We start from the raw sequence: 19,808 nt of genomic DNA, 5'->3' as shown, positions 1-19,808 counted from the left end.
AGTTAATTTAATGGACATCAATTGGAGAAAATCAAGGAATAAATAGGTTAATCATGATTAAAGTGTGCAATATGTACTATTTCAGAAGTGGATGCTCCACACGATCTTCCAAGAGAAGTTATTAAAAAAAAGAAGCAGATACAGAAAAGGCAAAAAATGACAGAACACAATAAATGAATCCTCAACCAACACCATGTTTGGAAGAAGAGAAAATAAATTTAGAGAGGTAAAAAGATATTGAAGGAAAATAAAGAGGGAAAAATATAAAAAAGATTTCCTCTTAACGTTTGGATGGGTGAGAAGAAAACAATGAGGAAAAGTAATTTTATAAATATTGGAATTATAAATTTGTTCATTTACTTTTTATTGATGAAAGTATAAAAAAAATAAGCATATTATTGAAGAGAAAATGGTACGTGGGAGCCCAAAAAATTATTTTCCTTTATATATATTTTTTTTCTTTTCTTCCTTTCCAAACAAGTGAAGGAAGAAATTTTTTTTTTTTATTTATTTTTTTACAATTTTCATTCCTTTCATATTTTCCATCAATTCAAATAAAAGCAGCAAAATTTTATAATCTTAAATTTAATTGAAATTAAAAGAACAAATTCCACAAGAAAAGTACAAATTAACGGAATTATTATTCATCTATCATCATTATTTTCTTTGTACTTTTCATTTTTAATTATATTTATGTATATACTTTCAAATATATAATTCTATTTCATGATAAACTATTATATTTATATTAAAAATTTTAAATAATGAACTAATATAAATTTTATTTTATCTTTCAAAAAAATATAAATTTTATTTTAAGAAAACAAAATAAATGTAATTATTAACAAATAAAATATTCGTTATTTTTTTAAATTGCAAAAACACCCTCTTATTACGGAGTCAATGCCATTAAATAGGGGGATCATATTCATGGTACGCAGTGGTTTGTGCAGCGAATCAAAACTCAAGGGGGAAAAAAGATAAAGAAAATAAAATAAAAAGGAAATAAGCAAAACTTAAAAAAAAAAAAAAAAAAAAAAAAAAAAAAAAAAGAAATTGGAAAACAATATCAACAAACAAAACCGAATCAATTCACTCGAAGACGGGATTTCTACTTGGTGCGGCGATGGAAGCAAAGCCAGAGCCAAAGCCGAATACACCGTTACCATTTCCCTTCTCTTTCTCTTGTTATCGGTTTTCTTTGTATTCCTCTCCATTTTTGTTCGAATTTCACTTTTCTAAAATTCCAATCTCATTAAACATTTAAAATCTCCCGAAAGGCTTCAATTCCCTTGTTTCATTATGCCAGGGTTTGAACTTTGGTCGAGGAATTTACTCTCCAATGACCCATCTCAGAGTAGTTCTACCTCATTCATTTATGGTGGCATATTTCTCGAGCCCACCATTTCCATTTCTTCTTCTTTTGTTAGTCTTATTTCTTCGAGAAATAGTTCAATTAGCGTTTCGAATTTGGTTTCTTGTTCTGAACATAAGATTTTTAGGGGATTTTGGAGAGAAAGGAGTAGCAGCAGTCAAGTGGCAGTCAGTGGTTTGTTCTTGTCGGTGAGCTTGAGAAACGATGGGCATCAGCTCGTGGAGGAAAAGATCTGTTTGGTGCAAAATGGAGATGCCAAGAGCGCCATTGAGGAGGAGAAGGTGCTTGATGGAGGTAATGCGGTTCGGGAAGAAAGAAGGAAACGGAAGGTTACCATAGGAGGAAGTAAAGCAATGAATACCACTAAACATTTATGGGCTGGAGCTATTGCAGCTATGGTTTCAAGGTCCGTGTTCTTTGTTTTTATTGGTCTTCAGTTTATTGGGCTTCGCTATTGCTTTCATTTTCCTTCCTGTTCTTTTTATTTTCTTATATGCAGTTCCTGGAGCTGGAATCGTGATCTTTTTCTTTTTTTCTTAGGTTATTGCAAAGTTGGATTTGTTTACTTAACGTTTATGCTCCTATCTTTTGGATATGAAAATGAGACCACAACAATGAAAACAAAGGGGTATCTTTTTCATAGGCATGTTTGATTTGCCTTGAAAATGGAATGAATTTGTAGTTATGTTTTCTAGAATCTTATTTTCATGTCATGTTTGAAATGACCAGACAGAATTTAATCTTAACAATCATACATGCAAATTTAATTCCATTTGCATTTAATTTGAGTTGTTCAAATATAAAATATCCTAAAAGAAAAAAAAGAAAATTGGATTCTTTGTGAATGAAACAAGAAAATGGAATCTTATGCCAAAAATTGCATTCCTCTTTACTTTTCAAAGCAAACGAAATGTGGACTGGTTTCACTTCCAACATTATTTTAATCAGTTACGAGTTATAAAATGCATTTTCTTTTCTGCATTTTGATACAACAATGACAACTATACACTGTTTGTTTATCACCGTGGTGTAAATTATAGTAGGACAATGAGTTCCATATTGTTTTATATTGCCTTCCTTGTTTATAAGTTAAAAGTTGTTGTACCAGAACTTTTGTTGCCCCACTCGAGAGATTAAAGCTGGAATACATGGTTCGTGGTGAGCAAAAGCATATAATTGACCTCATTAAAACAATTGCTACTACTCAAGGTGTGAAAGGCTTTTGGAAGGGTAACCTTGTCAACATTCTCCGAACTGCTCCATTTAAAGCTGTCAATTTCTGTGCATATGATACGTATAGGAAACAGCTGCTCAGATTCTCTGGGAATGAGGAAACCACAAATTTTGAGAGGTTCATTGCTGGTGCCGCCGCTGGCATTACTGCGACCATTCTCTGTTTACCACTTGACACTGTATGTTAAAACTTCAGATTTTGCTCCTTATATTATTTCTGTGCGCTTGAACATGCTCTTTATTGTATGAATAATACTATAATGCACTCTTGTGCTCTGCAACATGATCTACTGACAACTTGATTATACATCATAGTCGTTTGTAATCTGCTGCTTATATTATAGATGCTAGATGGAATCGGTATTTGGTTGTCTATAGTTCTGAATAATTTTGCATTTCAAACTGTTTGTGAGAGTGAGCAAACTTATTTTCTACTTATTTTTCTCTTGTATTAAAGACAGTTCTGTATGCATGTAGGACATAATATGGTGTGCAAATATCTATAAAGCAAATATATCATCTGTGCCTTTGCAACAGGGTATAATGAATCAGGATGCTGTACATGTTTTAATTTTTTTGACTTGCTAATTTATTTGTGTGGATTTCAGGAACTCATTACATTCTAATATCTTTAGATGTAAGTACTTACATGGCTTGATGTCTTAAATGAACACAACTACAATGGGAAATCACAATGATCTGTATATTATGGATTATGTGACTGAACAGTTAGATTTTATTGGGTTGTGTGGACCTTTAACAGTATACAGCAGATTGCGTGCTTGTTAAAGTATCCTATCGATTGGTTTGTTGTATGTTCCATATATTATATCATAAGCTTAAGTTAAATTTTACATTTTCTGCTAAGTATTTGTGCTTTGAATTGGAAATTTTTTTTATACTATGGGTTATGTTTTTGGAAAAGGTACAATAAATAATATTAAAACCAATTATTTTGGCGTTGTAAAAAGAATATTTCCCAATATATCACAATTTGGAAATGGTGTTCCAATGCATAAAGAAAACCCATGTAATTAAACATTTTCATTAAACTTTTATTTTTAACTGAAGCAGTCGTTTTGGTTCAGTATCACACCAGAAAGCAGTAATTTTGGCCCTAAGCATGATATAGTAGCCAGGATCCATGTGCCACCCCTAACTGGTTTGGAAACTTGGCTTAATTGATTTATCTAGAAGTTAATTGGAGGTGCATTTGGGGAATCAGCTGGTTCAGAGTATTTTTTACTCCGTGCATTGATTTTGCCCGTGTTTATTCCTGAATTGTTGATCACAATTCTATTGATGTATCTTTCAGATCCGGACCAAGATTGTTGCACCTGGTGGGGAGGCATTGGGTGGGGTTATTGGTGCTTTTCACCACATGATTGGAACTGAAGGTTTCTTTTCCCTTTACAAGGGCTTGGTGCCTTCTATAATAAGCATGGCACCTTCTGGGGCGGTTTTCTATGGTGTGTACGATATATTGAAGACTGCTTATCTGCGTTCGCCTGATGGCAGGAAAAGAATAGAGAATATGAATCAACATGGACAGGAATTGAGTGCTTTGGACCAGCTAGAACTGGGACCAATCAGGACATTGCTATATGGAGCAATTGCTGGCGCTTGTGCAGAGGCTGCTACTTACCCATTTGAAGTTGTAAGGAGACAACTTCAACTGCAAGTTCGGGCTACTAAGATGAGTGCACTGGCAACCTTTGTCAAGATTGTTGAGCAAGGTGGAATTCCTGCTCTGTATGCAGGACTCATTCCCAGTTTACTGCAGGTATTTACACATGAAATCTCAAACATATAATGAACTTGCTTTTGATGTGTTAAATGGGAGCTTTCAGATTGCAAGACTTTGTTGAGCATTGTTTATGAATCTAATTGATTGTTTTGGGGTTAGTTCGAGTGGCTAGGAAGTGGGAGTTTGAATACAGATCATAGGTTTAAGCTGTAGTACTCTTCTTTTGTTCCCAACCACCAAAAAAAAATAAAATAAAATAAAAAAGGATTTGAAACTTCCGTAGCTACATACATCAACGCAATTCTACAGATGCTTGGCTGAGATACTCTGCATATTTAACTCATCTGTCATATTGTATCAAGTATTATTGTTGGAATGCTATTCATTAAGCTTCTGCCATATATGCAGCTTTTTCCTCTGGAGGCAAGAGCTGTGAACCCCTTACAGGAACTAATGTTCAAATTATCTGGAATTTTGATGCTTAGCTGTCAATATTAGTTCCATTTTGAAGTTTACAAAGGTTTTGCATGTTCAGTGGCAAAAACAGAAAATATTTAGGGGGTTAAAAAATTTCAAATTAAGGGGGGTGGGGGGGTGGGGGGGAATTGGAAAAAAAATTACTATTTTATAGATAAAATGTAAAATTTTTTATATTTTTTAAGGTAAATTTTAGAAAAATTTTAAAACTAGGAGGGTGGAGGCCACTGGCCCAATGCTGGCCACCCCCTAGTTTTGTCATTCTGCATATTCCTTCCAGAATTTTGGATATAAGGTTCCACAATCACTTTTCTGACGGGTTGATATTTGCATCTTCAGGTACTTCCTTCAGCATCAGTAAGTTACTTCGTCTACGAGTGTATGAAGATTGTCCTCAAAGTAGAATGAATATTGATTATGAATCCTTTAGAAAATAACCAGTAGGATGCTGTACAGTGGCCCAAAGGTGAGCAAAGGACATAAATCAAAATGGTGGAATCTCATTTACACTAAAATTATCATTGATTTTGTCAACATATTCTTGTATTTTAAACTGAGGAAATAAAGTACCTTTCTCAAAAATCTACGATCTCCTTTGCTATAATTTTCATTTTCTGCGGAACTCCAAGAATGGGTTGTCGTATAATTTATTATGTATGACACTCGTATGTATTTTTGTATAGCATATAGTCGTTATTGAATTGGGCCCTCAACCCACAGGATGAATAATCTCTACAGCATTAGGCTTACTACCGGGGATTCTAAATTGACCCAATTCTTAGTACTATTTACTAGTTAGGTCTAGAAAGACTGGTCATAACAGTAATTGACTTAAAAATTTTAAATAATATATTTTATTATTAAATAATCGTTTTACTAGTTAAAAGAGACCGCATATTTTGGTTGGAGGACCTATTTTGTTAACAAAAACAAATGTAAAATACATAGGTGAAATCCATACTTTACGCGTTTGAACATGTGATACCTTCAAGTTATTGTCTCCGAACTTGTATATTTACATAGCAACTTTGCACCTGGCTACGCTGGAATGAGGGAGCGTGTATTTCAGCGAGAGCGTGTTTACACGCGAAAAAGAAAGAGGGTGAGGAACGAAAAAAATTCAAAGTGAGTAATAAAAGTACTACTACTATTGACCGGTAGGTTTTAAAAACATAATCGGAACCGTGAAGACATACTGAGAGTCTAAGAGAGAGTTCTCCTGAAAGTCTAAGAACGATTTATTCCTGAGAGTCTAAGAGAGAGTTATCCATTGGGGATTGAATAGCAGATGGCGCAAAAAAAAAAAAAAAAAAAAAAAAAAGGGAAAGAAAGAAAATTGCACTTTATTGTAAATAAAATAAGGGACAAGTTACTATTTAGTCTCGTCTTTTATAACGAATTAATACATCAATGAGGACTCATATTTTTAAAAAATTAACTAATTAACCCTCAATTATTTAAACTACTCTCTATTATTACAAATGCATATCCAAACTCAATTTTCAATTTTATTTTCTTATTTCACTCTAACTAAGAAAAAAATTATAAATTTAAAAATCATCTCTCTCAATATAAGTCATAAGACTGACTAGATTATATATAATTAGTGATCAATTATCTTCTTAATTGAAATTGCTTAAGTCAAAACGATGCTAATTAAAAGTTAAACTATATAAGTAAACCTCTTTAATAGCATGTTCTTTCCTTTTCAACAATAGAGCATTTAACAATTGGGTAAGAGGAGTGTAATCATGTAACATGGTACAAATAAACTAGTGAAATAGGAGCATATAAGTAAATACAGATCACATAAGTTTATATTGATTCGTTTTCAAGCTATTAAGCAACGATTGTTCCATCTATTAAGAATGATGCCACCAGTATGTTTGAGATACTTAAATTTTTCAAAAGTCCATAGACATATAGAAAATAAAATTTTCAAAACTCTGTAGGCATGCAAAAGATAGCACCATAGATGACCAAAAAACAAAAAAAGGAAAGAAAAAAAAAAATCTAATCTCAAAATATATTTAATTATTATAGAAAATCCATTTTTCATTGATAACAAAAAGTAAAAAAAAAAAAAAAACATTAAGAATTAATATTGCAAATATAAATCTTCTACATCCGAACTCATAATTTTCTCAATTACAATTATAGAAATATATAAAAAAAGACATATAGATATTAATAGAAAAAAAAGACAGCGTTTAAGTTTTTATTAGATTAGGACTTCCCACGAGAGCGAAAGATAATTTTAAAAGGAAAAAAATTACTTTTATTGAATAAATTGACCAAATTTCTGTTGATTAACAGAAAAATTGATGTAACAGCTGCCCAACAATAATAAAATCGAGGGACCAATAAATTAATTTTAAAAACAGAAATCTTAATCTGAATAGAAGTTAATGTAGGCTAGTAGTATTAAGATAAATAATTATTTGGCCACTTATATTTGGTCATAGTTACAACATCATCCCCTTATTTACATTGATTAGTTTCAAAAATTTTAATAAAATTAACCTATTCAGTATCATTTGATTATATATAAATAATACTTTTAGATGAAATGATTAAATGATTTAATAGAATTATTTAAAAAGGAAGTTCAATAGAATTAAATTTCAAGAAGTAATCATTATATTATCGAATATAAATATAATGATTAAAAAAGTAATCATAGTTACAACTTTATCCCCTTATTTACATTGATTAGCTTAAAAAATTTTGATAAAATTAACCTATTCAATCTCATTTGATAATATATAAATAGTACTTTTAGAAGAAATGATTAAATGATTTAATGGAATTATTTAAAAAAGAAGTTCAATAGAATTAAATTTCAAGAATTAATCATTACATTGATCGAATAAAAGGATGAAATTGTAATTGTAATTGTAATTATAATTAAATTAGAAGCATTAAATGATAAGTTACCCATACTGGCATTCATTATCATTCCAAAAGAAGTCAGGCCAGACTTGAAAAAGTACCTTACACATGTGTGATTCTTACACTCGTGTTTCGATATATTCAAAGCCCATACTTCTTTTTTTCTCGATTTCCACAATTTTTTTCTTTCAAAACACAATTCCCACCAAGTTTTCTCTACGCCACGAATCCTTCTCCCATCTACACTTGGCGTCTTCTTTAAACAACCTTGCTTCTCAATCCATGTGGTCGCCGCCGTCTGGCGACGGGGCCGCCACCTGCTCTTCATGCTTTTCCGGAGACAATGCTGCCTTTCATGGTGACGAGAACAAATCCTGTCTTGGTGTTCGCTGTATGCAATGCTTGAAATCCGATTCTCCTTCTTGCTCTTCACGTTCTTCTTGGTTGGGGTTTGATTCGATTCCATCTGAGGATTCGGAGAAGTTATGGAGAATAATTACTGCTTCGGCTAAAGGATTCTCGATTGGTGCTGGACTTAAAGGAGGTCTCTCTCTGTTTTCAATTATTGCTAGGCTGCGTCGCACAAGATTATCCTCTTCCTCGAGGTGAAAAATTGACTTTTATGCTTAGATATATTTTCTTCAACTTTGGTTCCACTTCGTTAGTTTGGATCTTAACTTTGGCTTTCTCGTTGTAGGAAAGTTGCGTTTTCGAATAGTGAAGCTATTGCATTAGCTATCAAAGAAACGCTAAGATATGGTCTATTCATTGGGACTTTTGCTGGTACATTTGCTTCTGTTGATGAAATTATTGCTTCTGTTGGAGGCCACCGAAGGTAAGCAATTAATCGTTCTTCGTGCTCTTCAATTTTCCCCATTTTCCATTTCTTTAACTTTCAATTTGGTATTGCTTGTTCGGAATTAATTTTTGAATTTGAATTTAATCGGTCTAAGGCTAATTTCAGAACTGCGAAATGGAGAGCTTTATTAGCTGGATTGATTGCTGGGCCCTCCATGCTTCTTACAGGACCAAACACGCAGCATACAAGCTTGGCCATATACATACTTATGCGGGCTGCTGTTTTGGCGTCACGTTGCGGGGTTAAAAGCAAACGGTTTGGGAAATATTGTAAACCACTAACTTGGAAGCACGGTGACATATTTCTCATGTGTCTTTCTTCTTCCCAAATTTTGTATGCACCCTCTTTGCTCAACCGAATTAACAAGTTTTACTTATTGCACTTTATGAGTATATCATTGGAAAACTTCTGATATCTTATTAATTGTATTTTATTAAATTTCTTGTCTGATAAATAAAATCTGGCACTAGCATTATCTGATTGTACTCTGGGAAGCCATCCACGGGGGAAATGATGATTATAAATCTGTAGGCTGTCGTATGAATTGGATAGTAGACTTAATACATATGCAATGCAACTGTACAAGCCGCATAACAATCTACATTGTCGACGATTGCTGTTGGCTTAGATCTCAGTTGTGTTCAAGAATAATTCATTTGTATTGATAACGCTTAACTGTTTCAGCATAAAAGATTTTGAGACTTAAATAGCTTAAAATTCATATTCCTAATTGTTCAACCAAGTCATTCATCAAAACCTTGTTATATGCTGTTGCAACAACACAAAAATAAAGGTAGAATAGAAAACACTTTGTTTTTACCATGAGTTAGTTCAAAAGTTTTTTTGAAATTCAGTTACACCAGGTTCCACAGCTGCATCAAAATTTGATTGCTTTAGCCTTTGATTCTTTAACATAGTGCAAGTGTAATCTTTTCCCCATGTATTGTTTAACTAGAATCACACTCTTTCCAGGTCAGCTTACATATTAAAGCAAGAGAGTTTGCCTCCCTCATATAAGTCCTTTCTCAATAAACATGGTGGAAAGGATCTTGTTATCTTGCAAGGAGTGAAGGAGATTGCAAGTGGCTTGCCTTTTTCAAATTTAGATTTAATAGAGAAATATTACAACTCCACAGGTGTTGACATTAAACTAGATCCAGAAATGAAAATCCCCTGCTCGGTATGATCTCAGTTTTTTACATATTTTGTTTTAAGGTATTGTTAAACATTCTTGGTACATGGTGTTCTAGTTCCCTTTGTGTTATTTTTTCTGGTCGCCTTCCATAACTGGTGCTCCATATTTTATTGAAATATTTTAGGTATGTATGATTGTTTGTCATTTTCTAAAGTTAATTTTGTTAAATATATGCATTATGATATGTTCTGTTTCCTTACTCGTTCTGCTCAATCCACTTATTTTGGAGGTTTGTGAATGTGAAATTTCTGAGGTTTCCAATTCATAGTGATAGAATTTTAATTAGTGGATCTTCATGATTTTGGACCGTATGATAAATGAATATGAACATCACAGCTACGATAGATCATGCAGGTTGATGTCGGCCGTTGGGCCTGCTAGTACTTCTCAAGTTTGCATTTACATTTGGGCAATTTGTGGGCCAAAAAATGTAAAGTGTTTAATGTATAAAGACACATCATCAGTTATTTCTATACATAATGATGTAGATCAATGTGTAAGATCAAACTTAGGTAAAAAATAATTGCTAATGTCATGTTGCTTAAATTGTATGTATGATAATTACGTGTTTCTGCTGATTGTATTAAGGAGTTTCATGTATAAAGCTTACCATTGGTTGTTTCTGTACATAATGATATAGATAAATGTTCAAGATCAAACTCAGGTTGTTACAAAAATTAAAGCTCATTTTTTGTTGCTTAAATTGTGTATGACAATTTTAAGCTTTTGCCAATTGATTGTAATTACAACTCTGAATATTATGCAGATCATACATGGAAATCAATCATGCAGCAGTCATGTTATATCTTTTCTTCTTCAAGCGTATGCAAGAGCAGTCCCAGTATATCTTCCTGTATACTTGATACCTGCATTAATAGTTCATCGTCAAGGGCTCTCAAAAAGGTAAAACAGGCCATCATTCTGTTTATACTTGAAGGCATAGTATGTTTAACTGTCTGCTTGGAATTGCTTATGAATTTTTATTCAGAAAATTGGTGTTCAGATTAGATTTAGTGAAATGAGTGAATATGGTGTTTAGGAGGCTCCAGTTTCATTGTATGTCAAGCATTTCAAAAGGTATTTCATGAATAGAGATGGCCATATCAGAATAGCTTAAATTTTCAAAAGGCTTATATGACAATATCAGTTTTTGCATGTTTAGACAGAAATATATACGTAGCTTGGTAGCTGGGCTGGTGATATCATTTCTTACCCTGCACTTGTTTTAGTCCTTTCTTGCGTGCCCTTTTTGAGCTCTAGTTGCTTCTCATCAGGTAGTCCGACGAACAGGAATTTAGTTGAATGTGGTTGCTTTATTGCATTCTCAGCCTTCTTTTTTCATGGTGCTAGGTTTGTAATAACCATGTGCATCTTCCTAACAACTTGAGCTTTTATGACAAATTTTATTTTTGTCAGTAAACCATCGTTCCTTATCTCACTACTTATGGATGCCTCTTACAAATGATTGTCTTATATTGTTTGTCCTTTTGCAGGCCATACAGCATATTAGGGAAGAGTCTCCTTGGTATTGCAAGATCAAGTTTGTTTCTGTCTGTATATTGCTCGTCTGCTTGGTTAGTTATTTGATCCTTGAGCATATTAAATTTTGCCCTTAGCAATGAGCTTTGACTCAGTTATGCTAGGGTGCTGTAAGGTCACTTTTCTGAATCCCAATAATTGGAGCCTGGCAATGGAATCTAGTTCTTGTTTCCTTTCAAAAAGGTCTATTAGTTATCTTTCTCTAGCTCATGATGATTCCTTTTACCTTTGGTGAAATATCTCTCTTCTGGTGTGATATATGTTGTGTATTTTATGACTGTTAGGGTGCATTACAACACACATGCACTAACTTGATGCGCATATAAGAAATTAATGAAATTGTTTGCTGAGCGTACGACATGTGTGACAAAAGGCCCCTTTGTTGTTGATCAGGATGTGGACATGCATACTTTTTAGAATTTTTAGAAGATGCAACATTCCAATGGTGGCAATGGGGACGGTATAGTAACTTCAACTATTCATATATTCATTCGTGTAGAGAGAAACAATATATGCTTTATATTTTGAAATACTACTTGTGCCGTGCAGTTTCCCACTGGCCTAGCCCTAGCAATCGAGAAGAAAAGCAGGCGGATTGAGATATCACTATATTGCCTTGCACGAGCCATTGAGAGCTTCTTTACATGTATGGCTGACGTTGGATATTTGCCGCAGTCAAATTCTTTTAAGAGAGCCGATGTGGTTATTTTTAGCATCTCAACAGCTATAATCATGCATTGCTATGCACAGGAAAGGGAAGTGTTTCGCTCCAAGTACCTTAATGTTCTCGATTGGGTGTTTGGGGTGCCGCCTCCTGCTGATGAAACACCACGCAACAAAAAGAATTGAAAGCTTACAATTTCCTCCAATTTTTTGAATTTTAATTTTCTCAAACAACTACAGCAATTTGTTGTACCATATAACAGTATCAGATTGATTGATAGAAATTTTTGGAGTCATTTTATCTCATTGAGTGTCTGTTGAAACAAAGAAATATATGCATTTTAGTGATTTTCAGGCTCCTTACATACGTTTCAACATGCATATGGTAGCTTTAAATGTAAAGCAGAAGCAAATGCCAAAATCAACTAAACTAAGCAGCAAATCCTTCAAAAACAATTTTAAAACTCTTTGTTCAAGAAGGCAGTCTAGAGTTCGAAAATAAAATCGCTAATTGCATTACAACCCGAAACCCAAACTTGAATTAAAACCGCAACCATCTCAAACCTCATCTTCGAGGAGAAGCATATTAGGGATTCCCTTATTAACAGGAAACTTGCGACCCGTCTCAGGACAAACCAGAGCCCCTTCTTCTAGGTGAAGCTCCAAAAGAGCGTGATGAAATTTTCTAAGAAACTCATCAGAATCAAGCATCGATAGCTCAACCTCCTCAGGAAGCTCGTTGTAACCCATGGTTCTGCCGGCGTCGACCAAAGCTTTCCACTCGATCTTGGGAAACATGTGTCTGAGGAAATCGGGATTGAAATCGACTTCCTTTTCAGTTACTTTCTCAACTTCGATACGCAGGGGAAAGCCATTCGTCACGCCCTTTATGTTGGATGAAAGCATATTGTGAGTGAGCAGTCTCATATCTCTGCAAGTCTGCAACGAAGCTCTGCAAGCTGGTATTTCTGTTAACCGGTAATGTCCTTTAATTCCTCTTCTGCTTTATAAATCAGCCCTATGCCTTCTTGAAGGTCAATTTGGGCCACAAAATTAAGATAGGACTACTATTGTGGCCCATTTTCGTTCCTTCGTCTGGGCTTTTCAGTTAAATATTTTCTTCAGTCTTCGCACTTCATAACATTGGGTTGGCCGTCTGCTAAAAATCACGGACAACCTGAAAAATTAATAAGGGAAAAAATTTTAATGCTAAAAAAATTAATTAAACCAGTGGACGACTCCATACGTACATATACTATTTTTATTTCAGAAAGCCAAAAATTAAGCAAATGGAATAAAAAAATGCACAAAAATATTGAAAATATAGCTCCATTAAAATAAGGGTCCCCCTTGGTTCTATATGCGTTAAGTTTTTCAGTTTAATTTACTCTGTTGTTTTTTCAACTTCCCACTTGTCCGTATTAAATATCAATGTATCTAAATTTCAATTTTAAATATAAAATATATTGAATGTCAGTTTGCATAAAAATTAAAATTCTTGTATTAAATTTTTTAAAAATTAATACAGATGACACATAAATTTAAAGCGAAAAAAAAAAAACAAGTATATATGGTCATGTCATAAATTTTTCTCTCAATTCTTAGCAGTGATTTATTTTTTCTCTCCCTATTTATTTTCTTTTAACCAAATATATATGTCTTTATTTAGGTATATCTATTGGAAATATTAAGAAACAAATTTGATATATGTCTTAATTTATTTAGGTATATATGTCTTAAATTCACATGTCATCTTTTCATCATCAAAATTTGTAAAATTTGATATTGGAATTTCTTTTCATGTATAAAATGATATTGAATATGATTTATTTTATAAATTGGTATTTAATATGAGTTATTTAATAAATTGAAATTTAGACGTATGTGTTTTAATTTTAATTATTAAATTCCAAATTTACTAAAAAATTGTTATGATATTATATATTTTATTTGAAATAAATAGCTTTATAATTTGTAATATTTAAGTTTAATTTACTAAATATAGTTAAATATTTTGTAAAATTTTAACTATGATATTAAGCTATTTTTTATTTTAAGTGATAACAACAATTACAATAATTAGTTGCAATCAATATTATGATAAAAATAATTATTATATTATCTCAAAGTATATATATATGCTTTATAACAAAAATTTCACATTTCTATGGAAAATATGCTTTCATATATATATATATATGTGTGTGTGTATGATGATGTCGTTTGCCTTTCAGTAAATTGGTTTTATTGTCACTTTTCTTTTCCATATTAATTTGGAACCTCAATGCTTATTGCTACTACTGTGAATGAGCTCGAGCTTAATTCGTTTAAAAATAGTCAAATTCGAGTTTAAAATTTATGAAATCAAAACAATGTGATTCTAATGTAGGTTTATTTAATTTTGATTTCTTAAATTAGTTTGCGAAGTTGACTTTAATTAGTTTGATAAAACTGGCTCACGAGCTAATGAATTGAATTTGAGTTTTGATCATTTATTAAATTAACGAGCTAAATAATTCTATTTGATAAATTTATTAAACGAGTAAAAACAAATTTTTATTGATTCAAGTCTCAAGAATTAACCAACCTTATGTATTGCACATAAAAATTTAAGTTTGCTTCCAAACATACCTATGAATTAATTCAAAAATGACTCTTAATTGAAAATGAAACTCATCTATAAATTATGTTAGAGAATGATTCGATTGCATACAATTCACATACACATATATAGTTTTCCCACAATTAATATATTGCACGTTCTTTTTATCGGCCTCTATTTAACGCTTTAAATTTTCAATAGAATTTTTCTCTTTTGTAATTATTGTCGTATAATTATTATTTTCAATTAATTATTATAAAAACAGATACCTTGAGAAAATGAAACAACTAATTTTAACATAAAATAAAATAACTAATTTTAACATAATATGAATTGTGGTTAACAATTGTTATCATTTAAAGTAAAAAAAAAAAAAAAAGTTAATATCATAATTACAATTTACAAAATATTTAAATATTTTACTAAATTAAACTTAAATATTCCAAAATTTAAAGTTATTTATCTACAAATTTACTATATGTATATTAGAAAATAATTTTAATAAAATGTGAAATATTTACATTTAAATTATGAAAGGATTAATATTCATAAAAATTGTGATTACCACAATCCAATATCTCCAATACACATATTATATATAATTAAATCCTTAAAAAAAAAAGACCCAGAAATCCACAATTACAGTAACTCATAATTTTTTATCCAAAATCCTTCAACTTGATATGTATATCCACCACTTATATAAAGCATACCCATAAACACCACTGTAAACAATTAACCTGAGAGGAGAGACCTTATTCCTGCAAACACAAATTCAATTCATATAACTTTGGCTACAAGAAAGTGAAATAAAAAAATTATAAGAAAAGAAGAAGAAATTAAGGAAAAGAAAAACCAACCGCAATCCAGATCTTTGAGCAAGAGCCGCCTTCTCTTCTTCAGTAATCGGAGAGCACCACCGCGAAAAATCTCTATCAAAGTAATCCCAATCAGGTAAAAGCAAACCAGCAATTCCAACTATACCTATTATATAAGTTACAGCCATTTTCTTCAAAGATTGAGTCCAAATTCCTACAACGACCATAACTGCAGCCAACCAGACCAGAGATGCCCTAAGAGCTGCGTCATTATTAGCCATGTGAGGGTGCAAAGAATAAGAAAGAGGACGGTGTATAATTCTACAGGTCAAGATAAGATTATCAAAGCCTTGTCTAATGATTATTGAGTTTTGTTTGAGTTGTGCAGGAAAAAGATATAGAAGTGGTTGGGAAACTTGATGTATAATTGCGACCGGCATTAATGCACTTTCAGCGATGACACATCCTGCAACAGTGTCAATAGCTGAGTTGAGAAAATGACATATGGATGCTATCGCCGTTAATGCAATTTCTATTTTTGTATTTTTTAGGTATTATTTGGTGGCCAAAAATATAAATTCATCCAGGATTATTAACATAAAAATTATAATTATTATTTATAATTTTTTGACTTTTATTTTATTCAAGAGGGGAAAATATGTATTTATTTGTAATTATTTGCTAAAAGTATTATTATTATTATTATTTACTATGATATTTTTACTTTAATAAATTTTATTAATTTCAACTCACAAAAAATATATATATTTTTTGAAAAGAATCGTTTGCAACATCATACTGTATTTAATCAGGATGATTTCGAGTTCAGTAATTATTTTATATAATATTTAAATTAAATACCAGTTTGATTCTAAAATCATTAATCCGCTATTTTTACCAGGTCTATTAATAGGCTGCCTCTGAAAACATTAGTTTATACACGTTGATTTTTTATCTTCTTTATCAACGCAAATTCACGATATATTGTGAATTATTTTAAAATAATCTCTGAATATTTTTTATTAAAATCGAATTGTAATTTATAAAAAAGAAGAAAAGACCCGTATTTATCAATTGAATTATCGAATAAGATTCAATTTATGAAAAGAAAATAAATAATAAAAATTGTTCATCCGGTTAAAAAGACCAATCTCAAATCCTTTTGAATAAGAAAAGGAAGTCAAGACAAGACGTGCTCCAACGTCACTTTCAATGATTCCCGTGACTTCCTAATCCTTGGTGAACATGTTTGGCGAATTTAACCATTCCTATTCTCTGAGAAAAAAAAAAAAAAAAAGCCAATTTGAATCCTGTTAAGCCCTTCAATTAAGAAGATGAAAGGATGAAGCAAAGTGCAGACTGAAGCTCTCAAACAAAAGTTGGATGTGATTTTCCGGTAGGACCTAACCTATGAGAATAGAATTATTACTGTTAATTTTAATACCGATTTGGCAGTTGAATTCTGATTAGGTGTTTTACATGCATTCAATGCATAAGATTGAATAGATATCCGATACAAATGTAACAACTCCCTTTCTTCTTGTTTCTCACTAGCCAAACACACTGGTCAGGTTCGGATTATATAGTTAATTGATTTAATTTTAGTTTATAGATTTTAATAATTTCGATTTCAGTTTTTGGTTTAGCTATTAAAAAAAAAAAAAGAGTTAATTTTGAGAAAAAAGACTTTAACCAATAATTGATTCAGTTCGACTCGTATGCCGTGAAAAAGAAACGAAAAGAAAAATGTAGTTTTCGGTTTGAAACCGAATCAACCAGTTACACAACCCTTGTTTAGATCGTACTTTGTATTTTTGAAATCGGTAATCAAATCGTCCCGCGTTTCTTTCATGTTGTTCGATGCAGCGGCACACTTGGAAATTGAAAGTATTAAACGAACGACATTGTCTTCCGCTTTTTTTTTTTTGAACGTCACACTTGGTCGTTCGACGACGGTCCAAAACGACGTTGTGAATGAGTATTTTTATTTTTCTCTTTCAGCGCTTCTTGACTTGGCAGAATGTTGGAAACTAAAGCAGCTTGCATTTGAAACAACAAAAACGAGGCGGCAAAGAGAAATTACGGGTTTTAGGTTTGGACTTCTCCAAGCTGGAACTAGAAGTAGATTTCATCATCTTCTTACTTCTGGTATGGCTGCCTCTGAAGCTCCATCGATGGCATCATCGATATGCAATGCAAGCAAGGTACACTGATCTTTGTAACAATTCTTTTCCTCTAACTGGATATCTTCAATACCGCTACATATGCGTCAAACAATACATTTTTTTATTGTGATTGATGTGATGCATAATTCGAATAATTGTTGATCAATGTTCTTACTTGCCTGATCATCAGTTTTCACTCTCTTGAAATGTTGACGATCACCTCTGTCTTCCTCCATTTGAATTGATGTTATCATGGACGATTCGCTTGACGATTCGCTTGATTTTTTTTTTTTTCAAATGTTTGTAAGGAGTCCTTATATTTGAGATAATCCAAATTAAAAGAAAAACAAAGATTAATATTTGCTAATTTTGCTTGGATTGGTCTTTTGTATAGTTAGATCCGAGAGTTCAACATTTGAGAGTTATTTTTATGATTTTGGATCCGGCAAAACTTATTAGCGGCTGATATTTGTTTGTTAATCTGGAAAGTTTATGGTTCTACAACCATTTTGCTTTCCTCCATGTCTTTAACATCTTATTTGGTGGAATAGGAATAACTGCTTGTTTTTAACATTTGATGAGGATTGGAGAAATGGTTTGCAAATATAAATTCATGTCAATTTCATTGTCTTCATTACAATACCAAACTAATCAAACTACTTTTGTTGCTATTAAGATGCTGTAGACATGAAATTGAAGTTCTCAATTTCATAGTCATTATTCCAATACCAAACTATTGTTGCCATTAGGATGTTGTAGACATCAAATTGAAGTTCTCATTTACTTCTTCTTAGTTTCATGGTACTGAAAGGTTAAAGTATGGAGTTTCAAGCTTTAAACTCCTTGAAAATGGCATGGTTGTGACATTTGGTTTTCACTGTCAAATTGTAAAAGAACAGAGGCAAAAACATAAACTTTAAAATATGACCAATTGTTTCAAGCTTTCAACTTAACTCTCTTCTTTTAGCTTTGTTCTCATGTCTAAAGATATGGATTGGAAATCAAATTTGATGCTTCTTTGTGCTGAATATGCTTTCTGTAACCCAAGTTATTGGACTGTATTAGTAGAGCGCATATCTCTTCCCAAATCCACCTTCACATTGAGCCCTCAAATCCCGCTTCTTGGTAGACTCAAACAAGGCCCAAAAGCTAATGCTTTTAATTGTTACTCTTTCTAGGAGATAATGAAAAAAGTTGAGTTGTAGGCTTACTTAATATATTTGCAGAACTTCGAAAAACCGCTCTCATTTCTCTGTGACTGAATTACATTGTGTGGAGATTGTAAGAATGAACTAGCCGCTTTAAAATTGTATGGGCCAAAACATACTGTTATCTAATTTTTTTAGCAGTTCATTAATATTGGCTAATGTCTGGAGCTGATTTAGCTGTTCGTTTTAGATCTTTTTTGGATCCAGATAAATAGCAAAAAGTGCATAAATAGGTAACTTTGGGATTCCCTCCCCCTGCTATCTCATCTATTCATGGTGACATTTCCAGAGTTATTTTTGCCACAGTTTAGGGCTTGTTCTTTTGTTTGTTTTGTTGTTTCTTCATCTTGATTTACCCAAAACAAAAAGAAAGATAAATGGTAATAAACCTATATCGACTTCTCAGTGGTGCAGTCTTATATTTTTTGTATCAGTAGTTGGAAAAATAAAAAGCATGTCGGTACACCTAGTATCCACCACTTGAATTGATAGCCAACTACTTTTGTTTCTTATTAATCAATGTTTATTTTTTATTTTTTGAACTTTTTTCATTGCTGATTCCGTTAATAGTTGATAGTATGCATTATGGTTCTCAAATAACTGAGTATAAAAGTGTGTTGTATGGTAACTGTTGTCAAATTTCTCAATCAATTAAACAAGTGGGTGTACTTGTTAATTGTTTGAATGTTGTGATCAATTCACTGGTCCTTTCAAAATATATACAAAAAAATAATAATAAATATTTTGAAAACTAATTATATGACTATTTAGATTATATCTATTGCGACGTAAGAGCACAATGATCTAGCAGAATGAGCCGAGGTCTAAACCTGTGCAAATAAAAAGTTTTATCTTCATCATGAATGAAATGGATTTGTTTTGATTTCTCAGGTAATTTAAGTAAGTAAGGAACCTATAGGGTGTGCGCTGAGAGAAGCATTTGAAACTCAAATTAAAACTTGAATCTGTTCAGGATAGAAGACAACTAGCCAAAATTTCATACTGGAAATGTTCAAATTAAACTGGAAAACCTTT

The 19,808-nt window shown here is 32.0% G+C and overlaps 4 protein-coding genes across 5 annotated transcripts; 2 read left to right on the top strand and 2 right to left on the bottom strand.

Moving 5' to 3' along the window:
• Positions 1 to 1,133: 1,133 nt before the first annotated feature.
• Positions 1,134 to 5,414, top strand: LOC105630610 (putative mitochondrial adenine nucleotide transporter BTL3). Its single transcript, XM_012212479.4, has 4 exons — positions 1,134 to 1,781; positions 2,484 to 2,787; positions 3,924 to 4,391; positions 5,172 to 5,414. Exons 1-4 carry the CDS (start codon positions 1,303 to 1,305, stop codon positions 5,238 to 5,240), a joined length of 1,320 nt encoding a protein of 439 aa, XP_012067869.1. The 5' UTR covers positions 1,134 to 1,302; the 3' UTR covers positions 5,241 to 5,414.
• A 2,408-nt stretch (positions 5,415 to 7,822) lies between these two features.
• On the top strand, positions 7,823 to 12,286 carry LOC105630612 (uncharacterized). 2 transcript variants are annotated; one of them, XM_012212481.4, is made up of 8 exons: positions 7,980 to 8,329; positions 8,422 to 8,559; positions 8,689 to 8,916; positions 9,556 to 9,763; positions 10,545 to 10,681; positions 11,272 to 11,352; positions 11,711 to 11,777; positions 11,867 to 12,286. In XM_012212481.4, exons 1-8 carry the CDS (start codon positions 8,007 to 8,009, stop codon positions 12,164 to 12,166), a joined length of 1,482 nt encoding a protein of 493 aa, XP_012067871.1. In that variant the 5' UTR covers positions 7,980 to 8,006; the 3' UTR covers positions 12,167 to 12,286. The 2 variants fall into 2 exon arrangements, 1 of the variants encoding a protein (XP_012067871.1); XR_016322658.1 differs by lacking the exons at positions 11,711 to 11,777; positions 11,867 to 12,286 and adding an exon at positions 11,053 to 11,128 and having other exon boundaries at positions 7,823 to 8,329; positions 11,272 to 11,392.
• Positions 12,287 to 12,425: 139 nt separating this feature from the next.
• LOC105630611 (multifunctional methyltransferase subunit TRM112 homolog A) lies at positions 12,426 to 12,980 on the bottom strand. The gene has a single exon (XM_012212480.4). The coding sequence runs from the start codon at positions 12,905 to 12,907 to the stop codon at positions 12,539 to 12,541; it is 369 nt and encodes a 122-aa protein (XP_012067870.1). The 5' UTR covers positions 12,908 to 12,980; the 3' UTR covers positions 12,426 to 12,538.
• Positions 12,981 to 15,098: 2,118 nt separating this feature from the next.
• LOC105630613 (peptidase) lies at positions 15,099 to 15,810 on the bottom strand. Its single transcript, XM_012212483.4, has 2 exons — positions 15,443 to 15,810; positions 15,099 to 15,343 (listed from the first exon to the last, which is right to left on the bottom strand). The coding sequence occupies exons 1-2, from the start codon at positions 15,679 to 15,681 to the stop codon at positions 15,256 to 15,258; spliced, it is 327 nt and encodes a 108-aa protein (XP_012067873.1). The 5' UTR covers positions 15,682 to 15,810; the 3' UTR covers positions 15,099 to 15,255.
• Positions 15,811 to 19,808: the final 3,998 nt, after the last annotated feature.

Source organism: Jatropha curcas, chromosome 9 (genome assembly GCF_041381405.1).
Source record: "Jatropha curcas cultivar XTBG-Jc1 chromosome 9, XTBG_Jcur_1.0, whole genome shotgun sequence".
Classification (NCBI taxonomy): Eukaryota; Viridiplantae; Streptophyta; class Magnoliopsida; order Malpighiales; family Euphorbiaceae; genus Jatropha; species Jatropha curcas.
Note: the sequence above shows the minus strand (reverse complement) of the source record. Positions and strands in the feature narration are given on the sequence as shown.